Source organism: Bactrocera oleae, chromosome 4 (assembly GCF_042242935.1).
Source record: "Bactrocera oleae isolate idBacOlea1 chromosome 4, idBacOlea1, whole genome shotgun sequence".
NCBI lineage: Eukaryota > Metazoa > Arthropoda > Insecta > Diptera > Tephritidae > Bactrocera > Bactrocera oleae.
The window spans coordinates 30,539,701-30,558,654 of record NC_091538.1 but is presented as its reverse complement, the minus strand read 5'-3'; the positions used below and the strand labels follow the sequence as shown (position 1 = coordinate 30,558,654).

Genomic DNA, 18,954 nt, shown 5'->3' with positions numbered 1-18,954 from the left:
ATTATATAAGTATTATCTATAAGTATTTTATGTATTAATCCATTTATTATTAATTAATTATGCCTAGATTAAGTATAAAATCTATATTACTAAGTCCTGTTCAGAATAGAAGACGTATGAGAGTTCTTCTTGCAAACTCTTTATATAGAGATAGTGAGCAGTCACAAAATACTGTAAGTCACGCTAATCGTAGATTAGATTCCGATGTACGTCTGTTCGAACAAATTATCAATACAAATCAACATAGAACCAGGCGGGAAAATCCGCAAATTCGCTCTGAAGAGCAAATAAGAGATACTCGAGGTCATAGGTCTCGGCGTAAAGACCTTGAGGTTCGATCTGTTGAGCAAGTTGCAAATACTGTTCAACATAGAACAAGGCGGCAAGATCCCCAAATTCGCTCTGAAGAGCAAATAAGAAATACTCGAGGTCATAGATATCGGCGTGAAGACCCCGAGGTTCGATCTGTTGAGCAAATCGCAAATACTGTTCAACTAGAACAAGGCGGCAAGATCCGCAAATTCGTTCTGAAGAGCAAATAAAAAATACTCGAGGTCATAGGTCTCGCCGTGAAGACCCCGAGGTTCGATCTGTTGAGCAAGTTGCAAATACTGTTCAACATAGAACAAGGCGGCAAGATTCACAAATTCGCTCTGAAGAGCAAACAAGAAATACTCGAGGTCATAGGTCTCGGCGTGAAGACCCCGAGATTCGATCTGTTGAGCAAATTGCAAAAACTGTTCAACATAGAACAAGGCGGCAAGATCCGCAAATTCGCTCTGAAGAGCAAATAAGAGAAACTCGAGGTCATAGATCTTGGCGTGAAGACCCCGAGGTTCGATCTGTTGAGCAAATTGGAAATACTGTTCAACATAGAACAAGGCGGCAAGATCCGCAAATTCGCTTTGAAGAGCAAATAAGAGATACTCGAGGTCATAGATCTCGGCGTGAAGACCCCGAGTTTCGATCTGTTGAGCAAGTTGCAAATACTGTTCAACATAGAACAAGGCGGCAAGATCCCCAAATTCCCTCTGAAGAGCAAATAAGAGATACTCGAGGTCATAGGTCTCGGCGTGAAGACCCCGAGGTTCGATCTGTTGAGCAAGTTGCAAATACTGTTCAACATAAAACAAGGCGGCAAGATCCCCAAATTCGCTCTGAAGAGCAAATAAAAAATACTCGAGGTAATAGATCTCGGCGTGAAGACACCGAGGTTCGATCTGTTGAGCAAATTGCAAATACTGTTCAACTAGAACAAGGCGGCAAGATCCGCAAATTCGTTCTGAAGAGCAAATAAGAGATACTCGAGGTCATAGATCTCGGCGTAAAGACCTTGAGGTTCGATCTGTTGAGCAAGTTGCAAATACTGTTCAACATAGAACAAGGCGGCAAGATCCCCAAATTCACTCTGAAGAGCAAATAAGAAATACTCGAGGTCATAGATCTCGTCGAGAAAATCCTGAGGTACGTTATGATGAACAAAGTAGGAACACTAGGGATCATAGAGACCTTCGAGCAAGAAATCCTGAGTATAGGAATTTAGAGCGCATTCGTGATCAAATGCAAAGGGAACATGCAAGAAGAAATCCTGAAATAAGGAGAGAGGAGCGTGATAGAGAAACACAACGTCGACAGCTTAGTAGGAGGGGTATAAGGGAAGAAATTTGAATCAGAGACGTCTTAGAAAAGGTCTAGATCGCCTTCGTGGAGATAACCCACTCAATAGACAAATTGAAAATCAAAGGCAGTCCCAACGAATCCGATTAACGAGAGAAAATAATGTTATAGAAGCTGATAATAGTGGCAATTCAACAGATTTCAAAAACATTTATTTCCAATATATAAATAAGGGCCCTACTGAAATATGTATTTGCTGCGGCGGCTTATGGTTTTCACACCAAGTTCGCAAATTAAATTTCGAAACTATTGCGCAAGGTCACCCGAATGCTGCACCCGCCTTCTTTTTAATGCAAAAATTTCCTTCAGAAGCTGGAAATTACAATTTTGTGCTACTTGCAAAAATGCAATTGTTAAAAAGAAAGTTCCAAAAATATGTTTAGCTAACGGTCTAGACTTTCCTGAAAAATCGGATTGTTTGAAAGGTTTAACCCCAATTGTGGAACGTCTCATAATGCCTAGATTGCCTTTTATGACAATCCGTCCGTTAGGATATCAAGGTCAGAGTTTGCTCAAAGGTGCTGTTGTTAATATACCAATTTCTGTTAACAATATTGTGACATCTCTACCAAGGTCCTTTGATGAGGCTCATGTTATACAAATTCACTTAAGAAGGCGTTTGGAATACAATCATGATTACATGATCAATACCATACGCCCCGCAAAGATTATGGAAGCTTTGCAGTTCTTAGTGAATACCCCTCTGTATCGTGAGCACAATATACATATTAATGAAAACTGAATTTCAGAATTTAATGACCAAGAAGAAGTTCCGTTTGTTGCATCTGCAGAGGATTCCCGATTGGTTCATACCTTTTCATGTGGCACAAACTTCTCATGATAATCCCTCAGGTAATAATATTCCCACGGGTCTTTTACCTTCAGAGCTAAATCCAGGCGGTCAAAAAACTCTTTTGGACAATATTCCTGTAGAAAACTTAGACTATAACCGTTTAGTTATAGCGCCAGGTTAAGGACAGAGACCAATTGACATAACGCAAGATAATAATTCAGAAGAGTTGTCGTTTGGAACAATATACGTTGGGCAGAAGCGTACATGCTCTGAAACGTATAGCAAGATAATACGTTCTAAAATTCGCCGTTTTGACAGAAGAGCGTGTACCATTCCAAAGTTTTTCTATGATTACAAAAAATTAGAACTGCTACAAATTAAGAATAGTACATCCATTTGCCTTAGAAAGTTTTCAGGTCGCAACCGAGTTTCGGCCCAAAATCTATTTAACGAAAACTTTGTTCAAAACTTGATTCAACACGATGATATGTACAAGGTTTTGAAAGGCGTTAGATCCTCACCTGCGCACTGGGAAGCTGAGAAGAAAAAGGCAATCACTAAGATTCGCCAATTTGGGCTTCCAACATTCTTAATCACTTTATCGGCTGCAGAATCTCAGTGGGTTGAGCTTTTGGTCATCCTCTCTAAAACTGTTGATTCTAAAGATATTTCGGAAGAGGAAGCCAACAGTTTAACAACCCAAGATAGATATCGCTTAATTCGGTAAGACGCGGTTACTTATGCTAGATATTTTGACTACCGCTATCGACAAATTCTTAAGCTTTTTAAAGATAACGCCGGCATTTTTGGAGAGCATTTTGTTACAAATTTCTACTGGAGAGTGGAGTTTCAACAGAGAGGTTCCCCGCATGTACATGGCATGTATTGGCTTAATAATGCTCCCAGGATCAACCTTCAAGATCCTCAGACATTCCCTGATGTCATTAGTTTTTTGACAATTATATTTCTACCGATGGTTCGATCAGCCACTTAGAAAATTATTTGGGTTATCAAAAGCATAACCACAGTCGGTCTTGTACTAGGGAAATAAGAGGACAACAGTTTTGTCGTTTTGGTATACCATATCCACCAATGCCTTCAACGCAAATACTGTTACCTCTTACAAAAACAAGTCAAAATTCAGAAAGACACAAGGAAAACTTTTTCAAAATTCAAAACGTTTTAAATTCAAATATGACTACAGAAGACATTTCTAATTTAAACGATTTTGAACACTTCCTGTCTGATAGTAGAATAAATATGTCTTTTGATGACTATTTGTTAGCCCTTAGGTCATGTTTAACAAAACCCAAAATTTTTCTAAAAAGAAAATTACAGGATCGTTTTATAAACGCTTATAATCCTCTGATTTTGTCACTCCATAGAGCAAATATGGATATCCAATATATACTGGATGCATATGCTTGCTGTTCATATATAATTAATTATATTAACAAGTCTAACAGGGGAATTTCTAGGCTCTTAAGTGAAGCTATATCAGAGGTAAATGCTGGAAATTATACTATCAAGCAAAAACTTAAACATATAGGTCACAAATTTATATCAGGCACAGAAATATCTGCACAAGAAGCAGTATATTGCTGGATTGGGCTCCATCTTTTGGAAGCAAGTAATGCAGAAATATTTATAAATACCTCTCGACCTGAGGAACGTGTTCGAATGGTAAAACCTAGAGCGGAACTTCAGAACCTTCCTTTAGGTTCGACTGAAATATTCGTGGCCGGTATTTTAGACCGTTATGTTCAAAGATCCGATCAGTTAGAAACTCTTTGTTTAGCTGATTTTGCATCTAGGTATAAATATTTTAAATCTAGTAGAAGAGCACAAGATAGTGATCATGAAGAAGAAGAGAGGGAAGACGATAATTTACCAGAAAGCGGGGTTATCATGCCTCCTAAAGACGGTAGCGGTTTTGTGAAAAAACGTACCAAACCTTGTATTATTCGGTATAGAAGGTTTAACCCAGATTTGGCCAGAGTTGAGTATTTCCGCGAAATGTTAATGCTTTACTATCCTTGGCGGAATGAACAGCAAGATCTCATTAAAACTGATAATGAGCAGACTTGCATAACACATCGTATTATAATTGAGGAAAATCAAAGAAAATATGATGTTTTTGAGCAAAGAGAACTTGAAAATGTTCTAGAAAGTCTTTATAATGAAATAGACTTGCACGAAGGTGCTCAAAATGAACTACCTATCGTGGAAAATGAGTTCAGAGTGTTGGCACTTCCAGAAATAAACCCAAATATAAATTTGCTGGACTTGCATGGCGAAGATTCAACAGATAATGGCACTGAATCTGATTGCAATATTAGACTTATTAAACTACCCCCTTTAATTCCAGTTGAGGAATTATTTTCTTTAGTTCAAAGTCTAAATACTAAGCAAAGCACCTATTTGACACATTTGCACCACTTAAAAACAAATCTCCCATTTTATCAGTTCATTGGCGGCGGTGCAGGTGTAGGAAAGAGTCGTTTGATATCTGCAATATATTAAGCTCTTAACCATCGTTACAATTCTACACCTGGATCCAATCCAAGTTCCTTAAAAGTTCTTCTTTGCGCACCTACGGGTAAAGCAGCATTCGGAATAGGTGGAATGACCCTTCATTCAATATTCTCTTTACCTGTTAATCAGTTGAATAGAGAGTTGAGGCCACTTAGCAATGCCACAGTTAATTCATTGTATTCCAGACTTATCGATTTAAAATTAATCATAATTGATGAATAATCGATGGTAGGTGCTCGTATGTTTAGCTCTGTTGATGCGAGATTAAAACAAATTTTCAAAACAGACAGCCCCTTCGGTGGTATACCGCTCATCGCGTTTGGTGATTTGAAGCAACTCTCACCTGTTGGAGATAGGTGGATATTCTCTCCTAATCCCAATGATGCATACAGCACTTTAGTTGGTTCCCCTTTGTGGGAGTTATTTAAATACTTTGAATTAACAGAGATAATGAGACAATGGGAGGATCAGGCCTTTGCAATTGCATTAAATCATATGGCATCTGGTACTATGACAAATGAGGACATATAATATCACTCATTCAAACTCGAGTAGTTAATTTCGAAGAAGTTCCCGATGATGCCATACATTTATTTTGGTCAATTTGGTGGGGCAGCTGGACAACTTATGCAAATTGATTTCCATTGTTTTTTTCCAACAATTCTGTGGATTAAATTTTTGGAACCTTCTGTTGGTTTGATAGCACGATCAAAAAAGCCTCATCCTCTAGAAAGTTCTTGGACACCAATTGAAAAAGTTCTAAAATCTTTTGAATATAAAAGAAATGAACAAATGTCAACTGAAAGAAATCAGTTTCCAGTTGTTCCGGCTGAGGGGATAACTATTCATAAAAGTCAGGGTGCCACATATAATAAAGTTGTAGTTCATACGTCGCTTGTCTGCAGAAACCTATTCATCATAGGAAATTTTATTCCTCCTAACAAATTTTCTGAATCGGATCCCGTATTTAGGGAACTGAGGGAATTGAACACAAATAAAGCTTTGACAACAAGTTTCAATTTTATGATTTCCCGAACATCAGGACATCAAATTTTATTCCATAATGTTCAGAGTCTTTACGCTCACACTAATGATATAAAAAGCGACTCTTTGATGCTATCTTCAGATATTTTATGTTTTGTAGAAACTTGGAGTTATCCTTGCGAAAGTTTTGATATACCAGGATTTACTTCAAAGAACGAGCTGAGGATAGATAGCACGGAAACAACCAACAGAAATAAACGGGGCATTATAATATATGCAAAGCATAGTATTGCTTGCTCTATAGAATCAAAGGCTGTAAAGACAATTTATCAGGCCGCAAAGTTTTAGAAGCGGTTTTGTTTAAATGTTTCAATATTAATATTCTGGTTCTATATAGAAATTCAGCTCTCTCTGTCAGACAATTAATTGTAGAACTTCAGGAAGTCCTTACTTCTGAGTTAGGCAATCAAAATGTGCTAATTGTTGGAGATTTTAACATTTGTTTAATGTCTACACGGACTGCAATAAGAAATCTGCTCCAAGAAAAAAACTTTGCTTGGTGCAGAATATTCAACTACACCTGCCGGTACACAAATTGATTGGGCATTTTCAAACATGGATCCTTCCCGTGTAAATGCAATTACTTTTGAGACAGTACACAGCTATTATGTATATTACAAATATAATCGAATTGGAATGGTATAGGAATTTTGACAGTAGTTTTTAAGACAATTTTAAGAAAAATATGTAAATAATCTAATTAAGAAAATTTAAATTATATATATAATTTGTTATTATATATGACATTATTATATAAATATATGATAGAAATTAAATAGTATAAGGAAAAAAGAAATATAATTTGGATATATGTATAAGAATCTCTACAAAAATTTATGTTTAATATTGTAAATATTATATACAAATTAATATAATAATATTATATCATTTTTAAAGTTGTTAATATTTATTATTTTTAAGCTAAACATGTATAATAATATCGATATAATAAATAAAAAATGTTATTCATTGTCCAAAAACGATTTCTTTTCATACTTCTCAATACAGTTGTAATGCATTCTATATAAAATCAATTATAAGCGTATACAAAAAGCACAAGAACGATTTCTCATAATTCTTCATAATTCTGCTCTAATTATTTTCACTGTGAGTGAAAAGTAAATAACTACTAGTAAACTAAGGCAACAGTTCCTACTTCTAATTATTAAAATATATAAAGAATTCTCAAACGAATATACCATTTAACTTTGCGAGAGTATAAAATGTTCGGTTACATCCGAACTTAGCCCTTCCTTACTTGTTACTTTAATGTTTGTTGTGATTATATTAATATATTATATTAAAGCATTCGCCATAATTTTAGATGGTACTGTTAACTCATCAAATGCTTTAACTGAGCACATAGGAAAAGTAATTTTTCAAGATGAATGTCGGTGCGGATATCATTGAAATTTTCTTTCCTGAATAATTTTTTATTACGCTTTTATTAGCTTCATCAGTATGTTTGTAACTTTTTTTGTGCAAGCGATAACTTGAGTATAAATTGAAATATCTTGATGATATTTGCTACATATTATATGTTCCTTGGCACCCAAGAGAGGTCGGTATTGTAGATGGGCGTAATACTCCCACTCCCACGCCCACAAAATGCTATTAAAAGAAAACCTATAAAGTGCCTTAACTAAGCACTAAATTAAGATAGCGAACTGTAATTTGGTATAGGGGATCACAGGAATAAACGACACCTTCATATCTTCCGAACCGCTGAAGCTAACTCAACTAAATTTGCTGGGAGGAAGTTTTTTTTTTAGTACTTGTTCATACGCTGTGAAAATGGGCTTAATCAGATAATAATAACCACGTCCACTCTCCATATAACGGTTATGTCTAACACTACTAAAAAAGCGATAAATCATTAAATAAATGTGCCATAAGCATTAAATTTCACAAACAATATGTTAGGGAAGAGCTTTATAGGAGGAGGTGTAAAAACTTTAAAATGGTCATGGCACCTTTTTGTGAAATCCTATATCTCAGGAGCTATCGAACTAATTTCAACCAGATTTGGTATGTCAGGTTACCCAAGCATTCCTATCACACACTGGAAATAAGCGAAATCGTACAACGACTGTGAAACTATACAGCTAAAAACCTGAACTATCCACCCTGCAAACAAGCTTCCCCTAAGACTATGCAGCGAAAAGCATCAACTATCCATGCTGTCATGTGAATATCAAATTTACTTTAACGCATCCTTAATGAAAGTAAAAAAGCCACGTGGGGCTATATAATAATAATGGTTTAAAATACTAACAAACATACTTTAAAGCACATAAAACTAAAAAGTAAAAATAAATATAGTTTAAAAAAACTAAAAAACGCGCTTTTAAAACACTTCAAACTAAAAAGAGAAAAATAATTTCTTATATAAACTGACCGAAATATTGACCGAAAAATACGTGTATTATTGTGAGAAAAGCGTGGGATGGTTTGTGCCATATGCTTCGTATATCGACATACCATACTTTTCTGACAAAAATAACATACGGTTGTTTGTATCACCTAAAACTAATCGAGATGGATATGGGGTTATGTATATATAAAAGATCAGGATGATGGGACAAGTAGAAATTCGGATGTCTTTCTGTTCGTCCTTCTATGCAAGCTGTAACTTGAGTAAAAATAAGGTATCGTAATGAAACGCCCACAAAACGCAATTAAACGAAAACCTATAAACTGCAATAACTAAGCAAAATATTGGACGATGCACAAAATATGTCCAAATCGGACTACAACTGTTCCAGCCCCCAGATACTAAATATGAGGATAATATTATATATTTCTATATGCCAAAAATGGGTTGAATCGGGTCAATACTTCCCTTCGCCTCCATATACCTAATATAAAGATTTTTGAACTTTTGGGTGATATTAGTGATTTGGGTGATAGCAGTTTGTTAGTCTGTGTCATGTTAGTAGTATATGGTATTGGCAAAAATTTATAAAACCGGGTCAATGCTACCTTCAACACTAACAAGTTTTATGCCGAATATGTCGATCAGTAAGTATTATTTATATAAAAAATTGCTTAAAAATATGTTCTCGAATATACCTGAGCAATGTCAAAACTAATGCAATCAACTCCTCCCTTTCTCTATTCCCAATATACCCCATAAAATGATTTCCACCTTTCCTCCTATATATAAATCAAAATGTGTAATATTTTAATGAAATTAAATGGACAAGTTTTTTTAAAAATTATGTAGCTTAGGGCTGTATAAGAATGGAATATGTTATATGGCCTACTATACCTTGATCTAAACCTCATATCCCTAATATAATATAAGGAATTGGGATCCTCTGGTTGACGTTTTCCACATCATTTCATCAACTAAATATACCATATTAAATTTGACCTCTTCTGTCGAGTTAATATCATATTCCCTACAAGCATACAATATATCTCATTTGAATGTGTTTTTAATATAATTTTAGCTGACGCGAACTAAAATATAGCAATAAAATTAAATCTAAGTTTATGTCCATCAATATAAGTCACCAAATTTGACTCTAGTTTAATTTTTATAAACTGAACAGGGTATATTAAGTTTGCCACGAAGTTTGTAGTACCCAGAAGTATATATCGGATACACTTTAAAATATATACATAAATGATCAGCATGATGAGCTGCCCGTTCCTCACTAAGCTGCTAATTTGTCGGAACGGCCGATATCGGACCACTATAACATATAGCTGCCATACAAACCGAACGATCGGAATAAAGTGCTTGCATGGAAACCTTTTTTATTTGACGTGGTATTTTCACGAAATTTGTCATGGATTATTATTTAAGTCAACAATGTAGTATCCGAAAAAATTGTTCAGATCAGATCCATATATCCTATAGCTTCCATACAAACTGAACAATCGGAATTAAGTTCTTGTAAGAAACCTTTTGTATTTCTGATGGGTATTATAGCTTCGGTGCAACGGAACGTAACATTTTTTCATTTGTTTAATATAAAGTTTTGCCGGTTACTCCCGAACTTAGCCGTTCCTTACTTGCCGAACTTAGCCGTTCCTTACTCCGATGATTGAGGAGGAGTTGCAAGAATGTGGGAACGTGATGAATGATCCACATACGTATAAGATATATGTTTCGGATCATTATCTTGCTGAAAATGGAACTGATTTTCAAGATTCAGCTTTTTCACATGTACTTGTATATATAAATTACTCCATTAATAAATACTAAGTTCTCAAGGCTTGTCGCCGTCATACATCGTCAAACCATGAATCTACCACCTCCATGCTTTACATTAGTACTACTATTGTTTTTCTCAAATTCAGCATATGCCTTTCTCCATACCCGTATTCGACCGTCGCATAGGAAAATGTTGAATTTGCTTATGTCGGTGAACAATACTTTGTCCCAGAAATCCAAAGCTTTGTTTTTATGCCGTAACCGCTCTCCTGCGTCCCATTTTATTGAACTGTGGTAATTAATGCACGCTACGCAAGACCATGGTTGCGTTCAAGATGGCAATCACGACAGCAGTGTTGCAAATTTGTCTAAGTATTACGTTCTGCGCGAATTTCTGGCAACACTTGCAACATCATCACGTTCTACTGTCACTTTTTGCACGCAATTTATGCAAATAATCGGCAACACTAAATGTTTGTCTGCTCATCAGAAGAGTATCAGCAAATATGCAACACAGTTGCTGTACTGCTGCAATTCTTACGTTTATTTTTACTAGCATTATTGTTATTGTTTTTTCTTTTTTAAACAAAATATAGGCAATTATGTTTTAAGAATTCTCAATCTGCCGAAGAGTGCCAAACTTTTACCACCGAAATATATGAGTTTTTTTTTATATTTTTATTATTGAAATAAAATAACCAAAGATATTTCATTAATGAAATTAAACACAATGATAGATAACATAAAGGTGAGTAAATCCAAACCATTTGTACGTGAGTGTATAATGATTTTCGTTAGTCCAGTAGCCTTTATGCCCAATATGTCAGTCAGTGTGTGAATTATCTTCACGTGAAAACATTTTCTGAAGTATACTTGTGTAATTTCAAATGTTATAGCCATCAATAAGATTTTTACTAATATTGACTTTCCATCTGAATTTAAGCATTTATGTCGGTCAATATGTGAGACATTTCTATGAAATTAAGTGAACAATTTTCTTAAATATATGAAATATGTAATAATAGAATATATGTATATAATGTGGTTTGGCGCTGAATATGAATGAAATTGGTCTAGACCTAGGCCCTAGGCTTCATATCCCTAATATACTAATTTTCTCTCTTTCTAATCTTTTGGTGGATGTCTTTCACATATACCCCAGTTAATAAATTTAGCCCCATTGGTTGAGTGACATATATCTCATTTGAGTTAATTTACTTTTTATTCCTATAAATATTTCGGACAAACAAAATGTATAAAAAGTACTTAGAAATACAGTTGTTTGCAAGTTAGAATAGGTAACTTTACTGCTGACACTTGAAAATAATTTCAATGTTAAACTTTGTAAAAAATAAATATTCTGTTATTGCTCCGTAACATTATATATTTTATGTCATATATAGAAAACTGATGAATTTTTAAATGTATATTTTTAATTATTGTTACAGATTTGGGACATTAGTGTTGGTGTATGTTTGTTCACTCTGAATGGCCATGATAACTGGGTCAGAGGTTTATCATTTCATCCAGGCGGTAAATATCTTATATCAGCAAGTGATGACAAAACCATTAGAGTTTGGGATTTACGCAACAAGCGATGTATGAAAACGCTGTATGCACATCAGCATTTTTGCACTTCAATTGGTAAGATGTAAAAAAATCATTAAACAAAAAAACGTTTACTTCCGCTGCACAGGTACATTTTTTATAGCAAGTATATGCTCGGTCAGTTTGAAAGGTAACTATCTGCTATAGTGGTCTAATCTGAACAGTTTGTTCGGAGATTGTAGTATTGCCTTGCACACTAACACAACTCTACAAAACAACAACATGGCAAATTTTTATGTTTCAAATGCCCAGATTACGAATTGCTTGATGAAAGTATTGAATGTGCTGTTGTTTTTAAGATTTTTGCATACACATAATTCTGTTTTTACACGGTTTTGTTTTAATACGGTTTAAAAATAAAACAATTTATAATTTTTTACACGATTTTATTCCAATTAGCACGATTCAAAATTTGTTGGGCTTACATTTTATTTGTCAGATTTTATTTTTGCGAAATACAGGTTGCTTGAAAAGTTTCATCGCTCGACATGAAAAAATGCTGTTTTTGGTACGAAATATATTTTTTTATTCAATATAATCTCCCTTAACTTCAAAATACTTATTCTAACGATCTTCCAATAATTTTATGCCATTTCTATAATGACTTTCCGAAAGCTCTGCAAAATACCCGTATACGGCTTTTATAGCTTCTTCATTTACGAAAAACGCTTTCCACGAAGGAACTGTTTCAGGTTTCTGGTGAATACGGTGGATGCTCAAGCAATTCGTACGTTAATTCGATGAATTTTGTCATTGTTACAACACCTTTAGTGAGCAGGTGCATTGTCTTGATGAAAAATTATCTTTTTATGCTGCAAATTAGGTCTTTTCTCACGAACTTTTTCATCCAGCTGATCCAAAAGACAAAATTAATAATAGTAGATTGTTTTACCTTTCTGCAGGTAATCAATCAACAAAATTCCTTTTGCATCCGAAAATACTGATGCCATAACCTTCTTTGCTGATCGTTGTGACTTCCCCTACATTGGAGCTGAACAACCAGATTCAGTCCACTGCAAACGTTCTTGTTTCAATTTAGGATCATGGTAGTAGATCCAAGTCTCAGTTTTATTCTGCTTAAATCGTTCGCCTGAGATGTCTATGGCATTACCAATTTCACGCATAGTCAAACTTGGATCTTCACTAACAATATTATGAACTTACTCAAAGATTTTTGGGGTGGTTGCGACTTTTGGTAGTCCTTCTCGTGGATCCTCTTCAAGCCTACATATAAATTCACCAGCCCAAAATTCAACGGTGCGTTTTGAAGGTGAGGAACCCTTGTACACTTCTAACAATGGTTCATAAATTTCCTTTGATTTTAAACCATTCCAAACGAAGAATCTAATTACTGCGCGATATTAAATTTTTCCCATATTAAAAAAATACTCTGACACGTCCACTTCAAATGGCTTGTAAACAAAAAAATTAATTGACATAATGACTTGTAACTTTGCATGAGTTCTCATGACAGATTTAGCAATTTGAAAGAATTTGGAGCTTGTAGTGCTATTTTTTGGTAAGACCAACCACCTTTTCAACCAACCTGTATGTTCATATTACAAATCAGGAGGAATCCTCATTTTTGTGGATACAACCAAGTTTACTGGCCAGAGCAATTGTATGATCAATGTCTATTTTTAAACGGTTTAAACGATTCAACGCATTTTTGACACAAAGACTTACTATTATCGAGAGTTTCCTTTATTTTATTATATGAATTGAAATAGTATATCTTACTTATTGACCGATCTTTGCGGTAAAAAGTCAACTATAGGCACTGGGGTTCACATATTCAGTACCTAGTAGCTTGAACAGTTTTAGTTCGATTTAGACAAATTTTGGTCACAAGGTGGCATACTTTAAATTATTCACGCAAAGTTTTACCCCAATACAATCATTGTTGCTTGATTTGCATAGTGGAAAGTGAAAGAATCAGCTGGAATTTAAAATATTGTTATATGGGAAATAGGCGTGGTTGTAATCCGATCTTGCCCATTTTCGCACTATAACATAGAAATACTTGTATGAGAAGAATGTTATGTACCGAAGTTGGTTGAAATCGCTTAAGCAGATCCCAATATATGGGGTTTCACCGTTAAGTGGGCGGTGCCACGCCCACTGTCTAATTTTGAATGCGGTTTCTATAAAGTCATCTGAAGGCATCCCAGAGATAAAATTTAATGTCTCTGGCGTGTTTAGTGCTTGATTTATCGCGTTTTTAGTGATTTTTAACAGTACCGTTATATTGGGAGAGGGCGGGGTTGTCACCTGTTTTCACCCATTTTCAGACTGTCGATAAAGGTGCTGAAAACGCCTACTCTCAGTGAATTGTGTTATTGTAGCTTTAGCAGTTTAGGAGGTACGCACATTAAACCTATTAGGGGCGGAACCACCCCCACTTTAAAAAAAAAAAATTTAACCGCAGATGCCCTCCCTAATGCGATCCTGTGTGCCAAATACCAGCCTTGTATCTTATTGTGGAGCTTGGTTATGACAATTTATTTATTTTTGATTAATGGCGTTTTGTGGGAGTGGCAGTGGTCCGATTACGCCCATCTGCAATATCAACCGTCTTACGGTATCAAGAAACAGATATCTCAACTTTTACCCAAGTTACAGCTTGCACAGACGGACGGACAGACAGTCACCCGGATTTCTACTCGTCTCTTCATCCTGATCATTTATATATATATAACCCTATATTTAACCCGATTAGTTTTAGGTGATACAAACAACCGTTAGGTGAACAAAACTATTATACTCTGTAGCAACATGTTGCAAGAGTATAACAATGGAAGTTCATTAGAATTTTAAGAGCAACGTTTAGTTTTTAATATTAATTTACTATATATCAATCTGCAGGAACGCAGCATTTAAGCAAAATTATTACAATTATAATTATTATATTAATCATATGTAAATAGTGTTATAGAAAGTATTACTTACAAAATGCATAAAGCGTTTAAAGAGGAACGATTTTGGTGAATATCCATTTAGGTAAACTATTCAGTTAGTAACGTTCTTAAGAAAATATAATATATATTCTGTAAAGATATTCAATCTATTTAAACTCTGAAATTTGCAAAATAGTGTAGATAACTGCTGTTGAGTAGTTTGATGCTTTTAACAGTTCCACCTACTATGGTGCCAATGGTCTGCGGTAGGTAGACGATATTCTCTCATAAAGTATAATTGGATTCTGCTGTCAAATGGCGACTGCACTCGCGCATTTATACAGTTATAGATGCAATAGGTGATTTTGTTCTACCTTAGCTTGGGTTTAAATGGGTACTTATTTTTATGAATGAATGTACTCCTCCCATAAATTGTATTACAAAGTTAGCAATGCATACAGCGAGGACAAATTCGCCTAAAAAATAGTCGTTGTTTTTTATTATAATTTGTATATGCAGTGTATACTCATATTAAATTACCTGCTTATTGTTTGCTTATTAACATTGGAGTGGGGAGCTAAAAAACATCGTGGTGTGGTGATTGCTTTACATACATATTATATATAAGTGTGGAAAAAGCGCAAGTGAAATTTATGAGCTTCTTAATAAGATTAATATATTGAGAATTTTTGTTTACCGCACTATTGATCGTTATTCCAAACGTCTACAGTTGATGACAAACAAAAAGAGGTCGTCCTTGCGTGGTTCGATCCAATCGAATTTCCTTAGAAAAAAATTATGTTAAGATGTGGTCATATTCTGACTTCGCGCTTGAAGCAAATTATGCTCAACAGATTCTTATTCAATAGCACGCGGTCAACGGGCATGAAATTATCCTTTTTACAAATGAACAGATTTTCACTATCAAAAAAGTGATTAATAATAAAACGACAAATATGATGATTTGGAAGGCGTGGTAAAGCAGTTAAACAATACTCTCTTCGATGGAAAGCATTAGATCTTCCAGCAAGATTATGCTCCAACACACAAGGCAAAAACCACCCAGCATAATAAAATTAACTTTGTTAAAAATGCATTATAGTTTCATTTTTATAACGGTCTGAACTTGCAACAGAAATTATGGCAAGACTAAGTATAAAAGGAAATACGTTCAAAATAAAATGTACATATATTTTCCGAAATTCGTCGTATATTCCATTTCCGCATGAATTGGAATAGTAGTAGAAGAATTAATTGTAGTTTATTTTATGAACGGTGTGTACAACTCTATTGCAATTGAAGTTTTGTAATATTGTAATAACAATTCATCCTCAACACAAAAAAATTTCTTTCAGTTGAAGTAGATGTTATCATATACTATACTGCCAGTGCGGTTGTTGACAATATCAGAACCCGACAACAGCCACTTAAGTATTTCGTGCAGTTAATTTCGGAAAGTTATTATTTTTAAATGTAAATCGAATCAATAAACTAATATATGTATGTAAATAAGTTGAAACTAAATTTTAATTTTGTTGAAATATATAGAATAAAGAAGGTTACAATAAAACCACATTTTGAAAACCTGTTGAACTCGGAGATAAAACTAAAGGATTTTGGGAATTGCTACCATATGATGGCTCTTAAGTGGTTTGCTTCACTTCAGTGACTTGGATACGGATCATACTTTACTCGAAATTTACTTTAAAACTAAATGCGCCGCCTCTAGATGTTAAAAAAAATTTTTTTGTCCAAAAATTTAATTTTTTTATAATCTACAGATTTTACCCTCGGGCAAAGAAAAACATTTTTTTCGATCCACCCTAATGTATATAGGAGGTTAGTGTTATAAGAGGCTCTTTGCATGAGTTTAGTCTATTGTAGTGTCCAAAACTAAATTTAAATTCTCGCATGACAAACCGAGCTCTTTGTTGATATGAGGGGTGGTTTGACTACGAAGAGGTCTTTCACCGGGAAGGAGTCAGTGGAGCTGTTAATAACTCAACCAAGAATTGCGTTAATTATTTTTATACTCTCGCAACCTCTTGCTACAGAGTATAAGTTTGTTCACCTAACGGTTGTTTGTATCACCTAAAACTAATCGAGTTAGATATAGAGATATATTTATAACAAGTAAGGAAGGGCTAAGTTCGGATGTAACCGAACATTTTATACTCTCGCAAAGTCAAATGGTATACTCGTTTGAGATTTCTTCGTGGATTGACTGATATTTTCGGTAGAAGGTCAACTATAGGCACTGGGGTCCACATATTTAGTACTTAGGGGCTTGAACAGTTTTGGTTCGATTTAGAGAATTTTTGGTCACAAGATGGCATACTTTAAACGTATTATTCCCGCAAAGTTTTACCCCGATATAATCATTGTTGCTTGATATGCATAGTGGAAAGTGAAAGAATCAGATGGAATTGAAAATGGTGTTATATGGGAAATAGGCGTGGTTGTAGTCCGATTTCGCCCATTTTCGCACTATAACATAGAAATATGAAAGGAACGTTATGTACCGAATTTGGTTGAAATCGGTTAAGCAGATCCCAAGATATGGGTTTTCACCTAAAAGTGGGCTGTGCCACACCCACTGTCTAATTTTGAACGCGAGGTTCTAAAAACATTTGCTTCCAATGAATTTTGTTATTATAGCATTAGCGGTTTAGGAGATATGCACATTAAACCCATTTGGGGCGGGACCACGCCCACTTAAAAAAATTTAACTGCAAATGCCCCTCCCTAATGTGTTCCTGTGTACCAAATAAGAGTCTTGTATCTTGTTGTGGAGCTTAGTTATGGCAATTTATTTGTTTTTGAATTATTGTGTTTTGAGGGCGTGGCAGTGGTCCGATTACGCCCATCTGCAATACCAACCGTCTCACGGTACCAAGAAACATGTCTAACAAGTTTCATTAAGATATCTCAATTTTTACTCAAGTTACAGCTTGCACGGACGGACAGACAGTCACCCGGATTTCAACTAACTAATTATAACCCTATATCTAACTCGATTAGTTTTAGGTGATACAATCAACCGTTAGGTGAACAAAACTATTATACTCTGTAGCAACAGGTTGCGAGAGTATAGAAATGATCAGGATGAAAAGACGAGTTTAAATCCGGGTGACTATCTGCTAATGCTATAATAACAAAATTCACTGGAAGCAAATGTTTTTAGAACCTCTACCTACAGTGTGAAAATAGTTTAAATCGGGTGGCAACTCCGCCCACTCCCCATATAACGATACTGTTAAAAACTACTAAAAGCGCGATAAATCAAGCACTATTAACACATTAAATTTTATCTCTTGGATTGTATGAGATGACTTTATAGGAACCGCGTTCAAAATTAGACAGTGGGTGTGGCACAGTCCACTTTTAGGTGAAAACCCATATCTTGGGATCTGCTTAACCGATTTCAACCAAATTCGGTACATAACGTTCTTTTCATATTTCCATGTCATAGTGCGAAAATGGGCGAAATCGGACTACAACCGCGGCTATTTCCCATATAACACCATTTTCAATTCCATCTGATTCTTTTACTTTCCACTATGCATATCAAGCAACAATGATTATATCGGGGTAAAACTTTGCGTGAATAATACGTTTAACGTATGCCACCTTGTGACCAAAAATTGTCTAAATCGAACCAAAACTGTTCAAGCCCCTAAAGTACTAAATATGTGGACCCCAGTGCCTATAGTTGACCTTCTACCGAAAATATCAGTCAATCCACAAAAAAAAATCTCAAACGAGTATACCATTTGACTTTGCGAGAGTATAAAATGTTCGGTTACATCCGAACTTAGCCCTTCCTTACTTGTTTTAAAATTGATCTCATCCGTAGTCTAATCGGTTAAATTTTTACAGGTGATTTTTACGAAAACATTTCAGAAGAAACTGCTTGGAGAGAAGTTCACTGTGCTCCATGATACATACAGGTCTAATGATATTAATCCTCTCAGAGGTTGGATTGTGATTAAGGCCACGCTTCATTTGGATGTTAATGAATGTTGTGGTAGACCAGTGTACACTCCCGTAATCATTTTTATTATCTGGCCAGCTCAGATCGTTATTAGCAAGACCACAAGTTTTCTTATAAATTGGGAAAGGGCGGTTGTTGGGTGATAATTTCCCAAGGATGGTCGGTTTTCCAGATTACAGTAATGAAACCACTCTTCTGACTTTCCAGATATCGTTTATGATGAGAGTGGTCAGCGACTGAT

The 18,954-nt window shown here is 35.1% G+C and overlaps 1 protein-coding gene across 4 annotated transcripts in view; it reads left to right on the top strand.

The window, feature by feature from the left end:
* Lis-1 (LisH and WD40 domain-containing Lis-1) overlaps window positions 1–18,954 on the top strand; it is a 111,287-nt gene that overhangs the window by 72,402 nt on the left and 19,931 nt on the right. For 3 of the 4 annotated variants that reach the window (XM_036358985.2, XM_036358981.2, XM_036358983.2), the window contains one exon: window positions 11,663–11,858. The exons of the other annotated variant lie outside the window; for it this stretch is intronic. In XM_036358985.2, coding sequence (XP_036214878.1) covers window positions 11,663–11,858 — 196 coding nt within the window. The remainder of the gene's footprint in view (window positions 1–11,662; window positions 11,859–18,954) is intronic. 4 annotated transcript variants of the gene reach the window in all.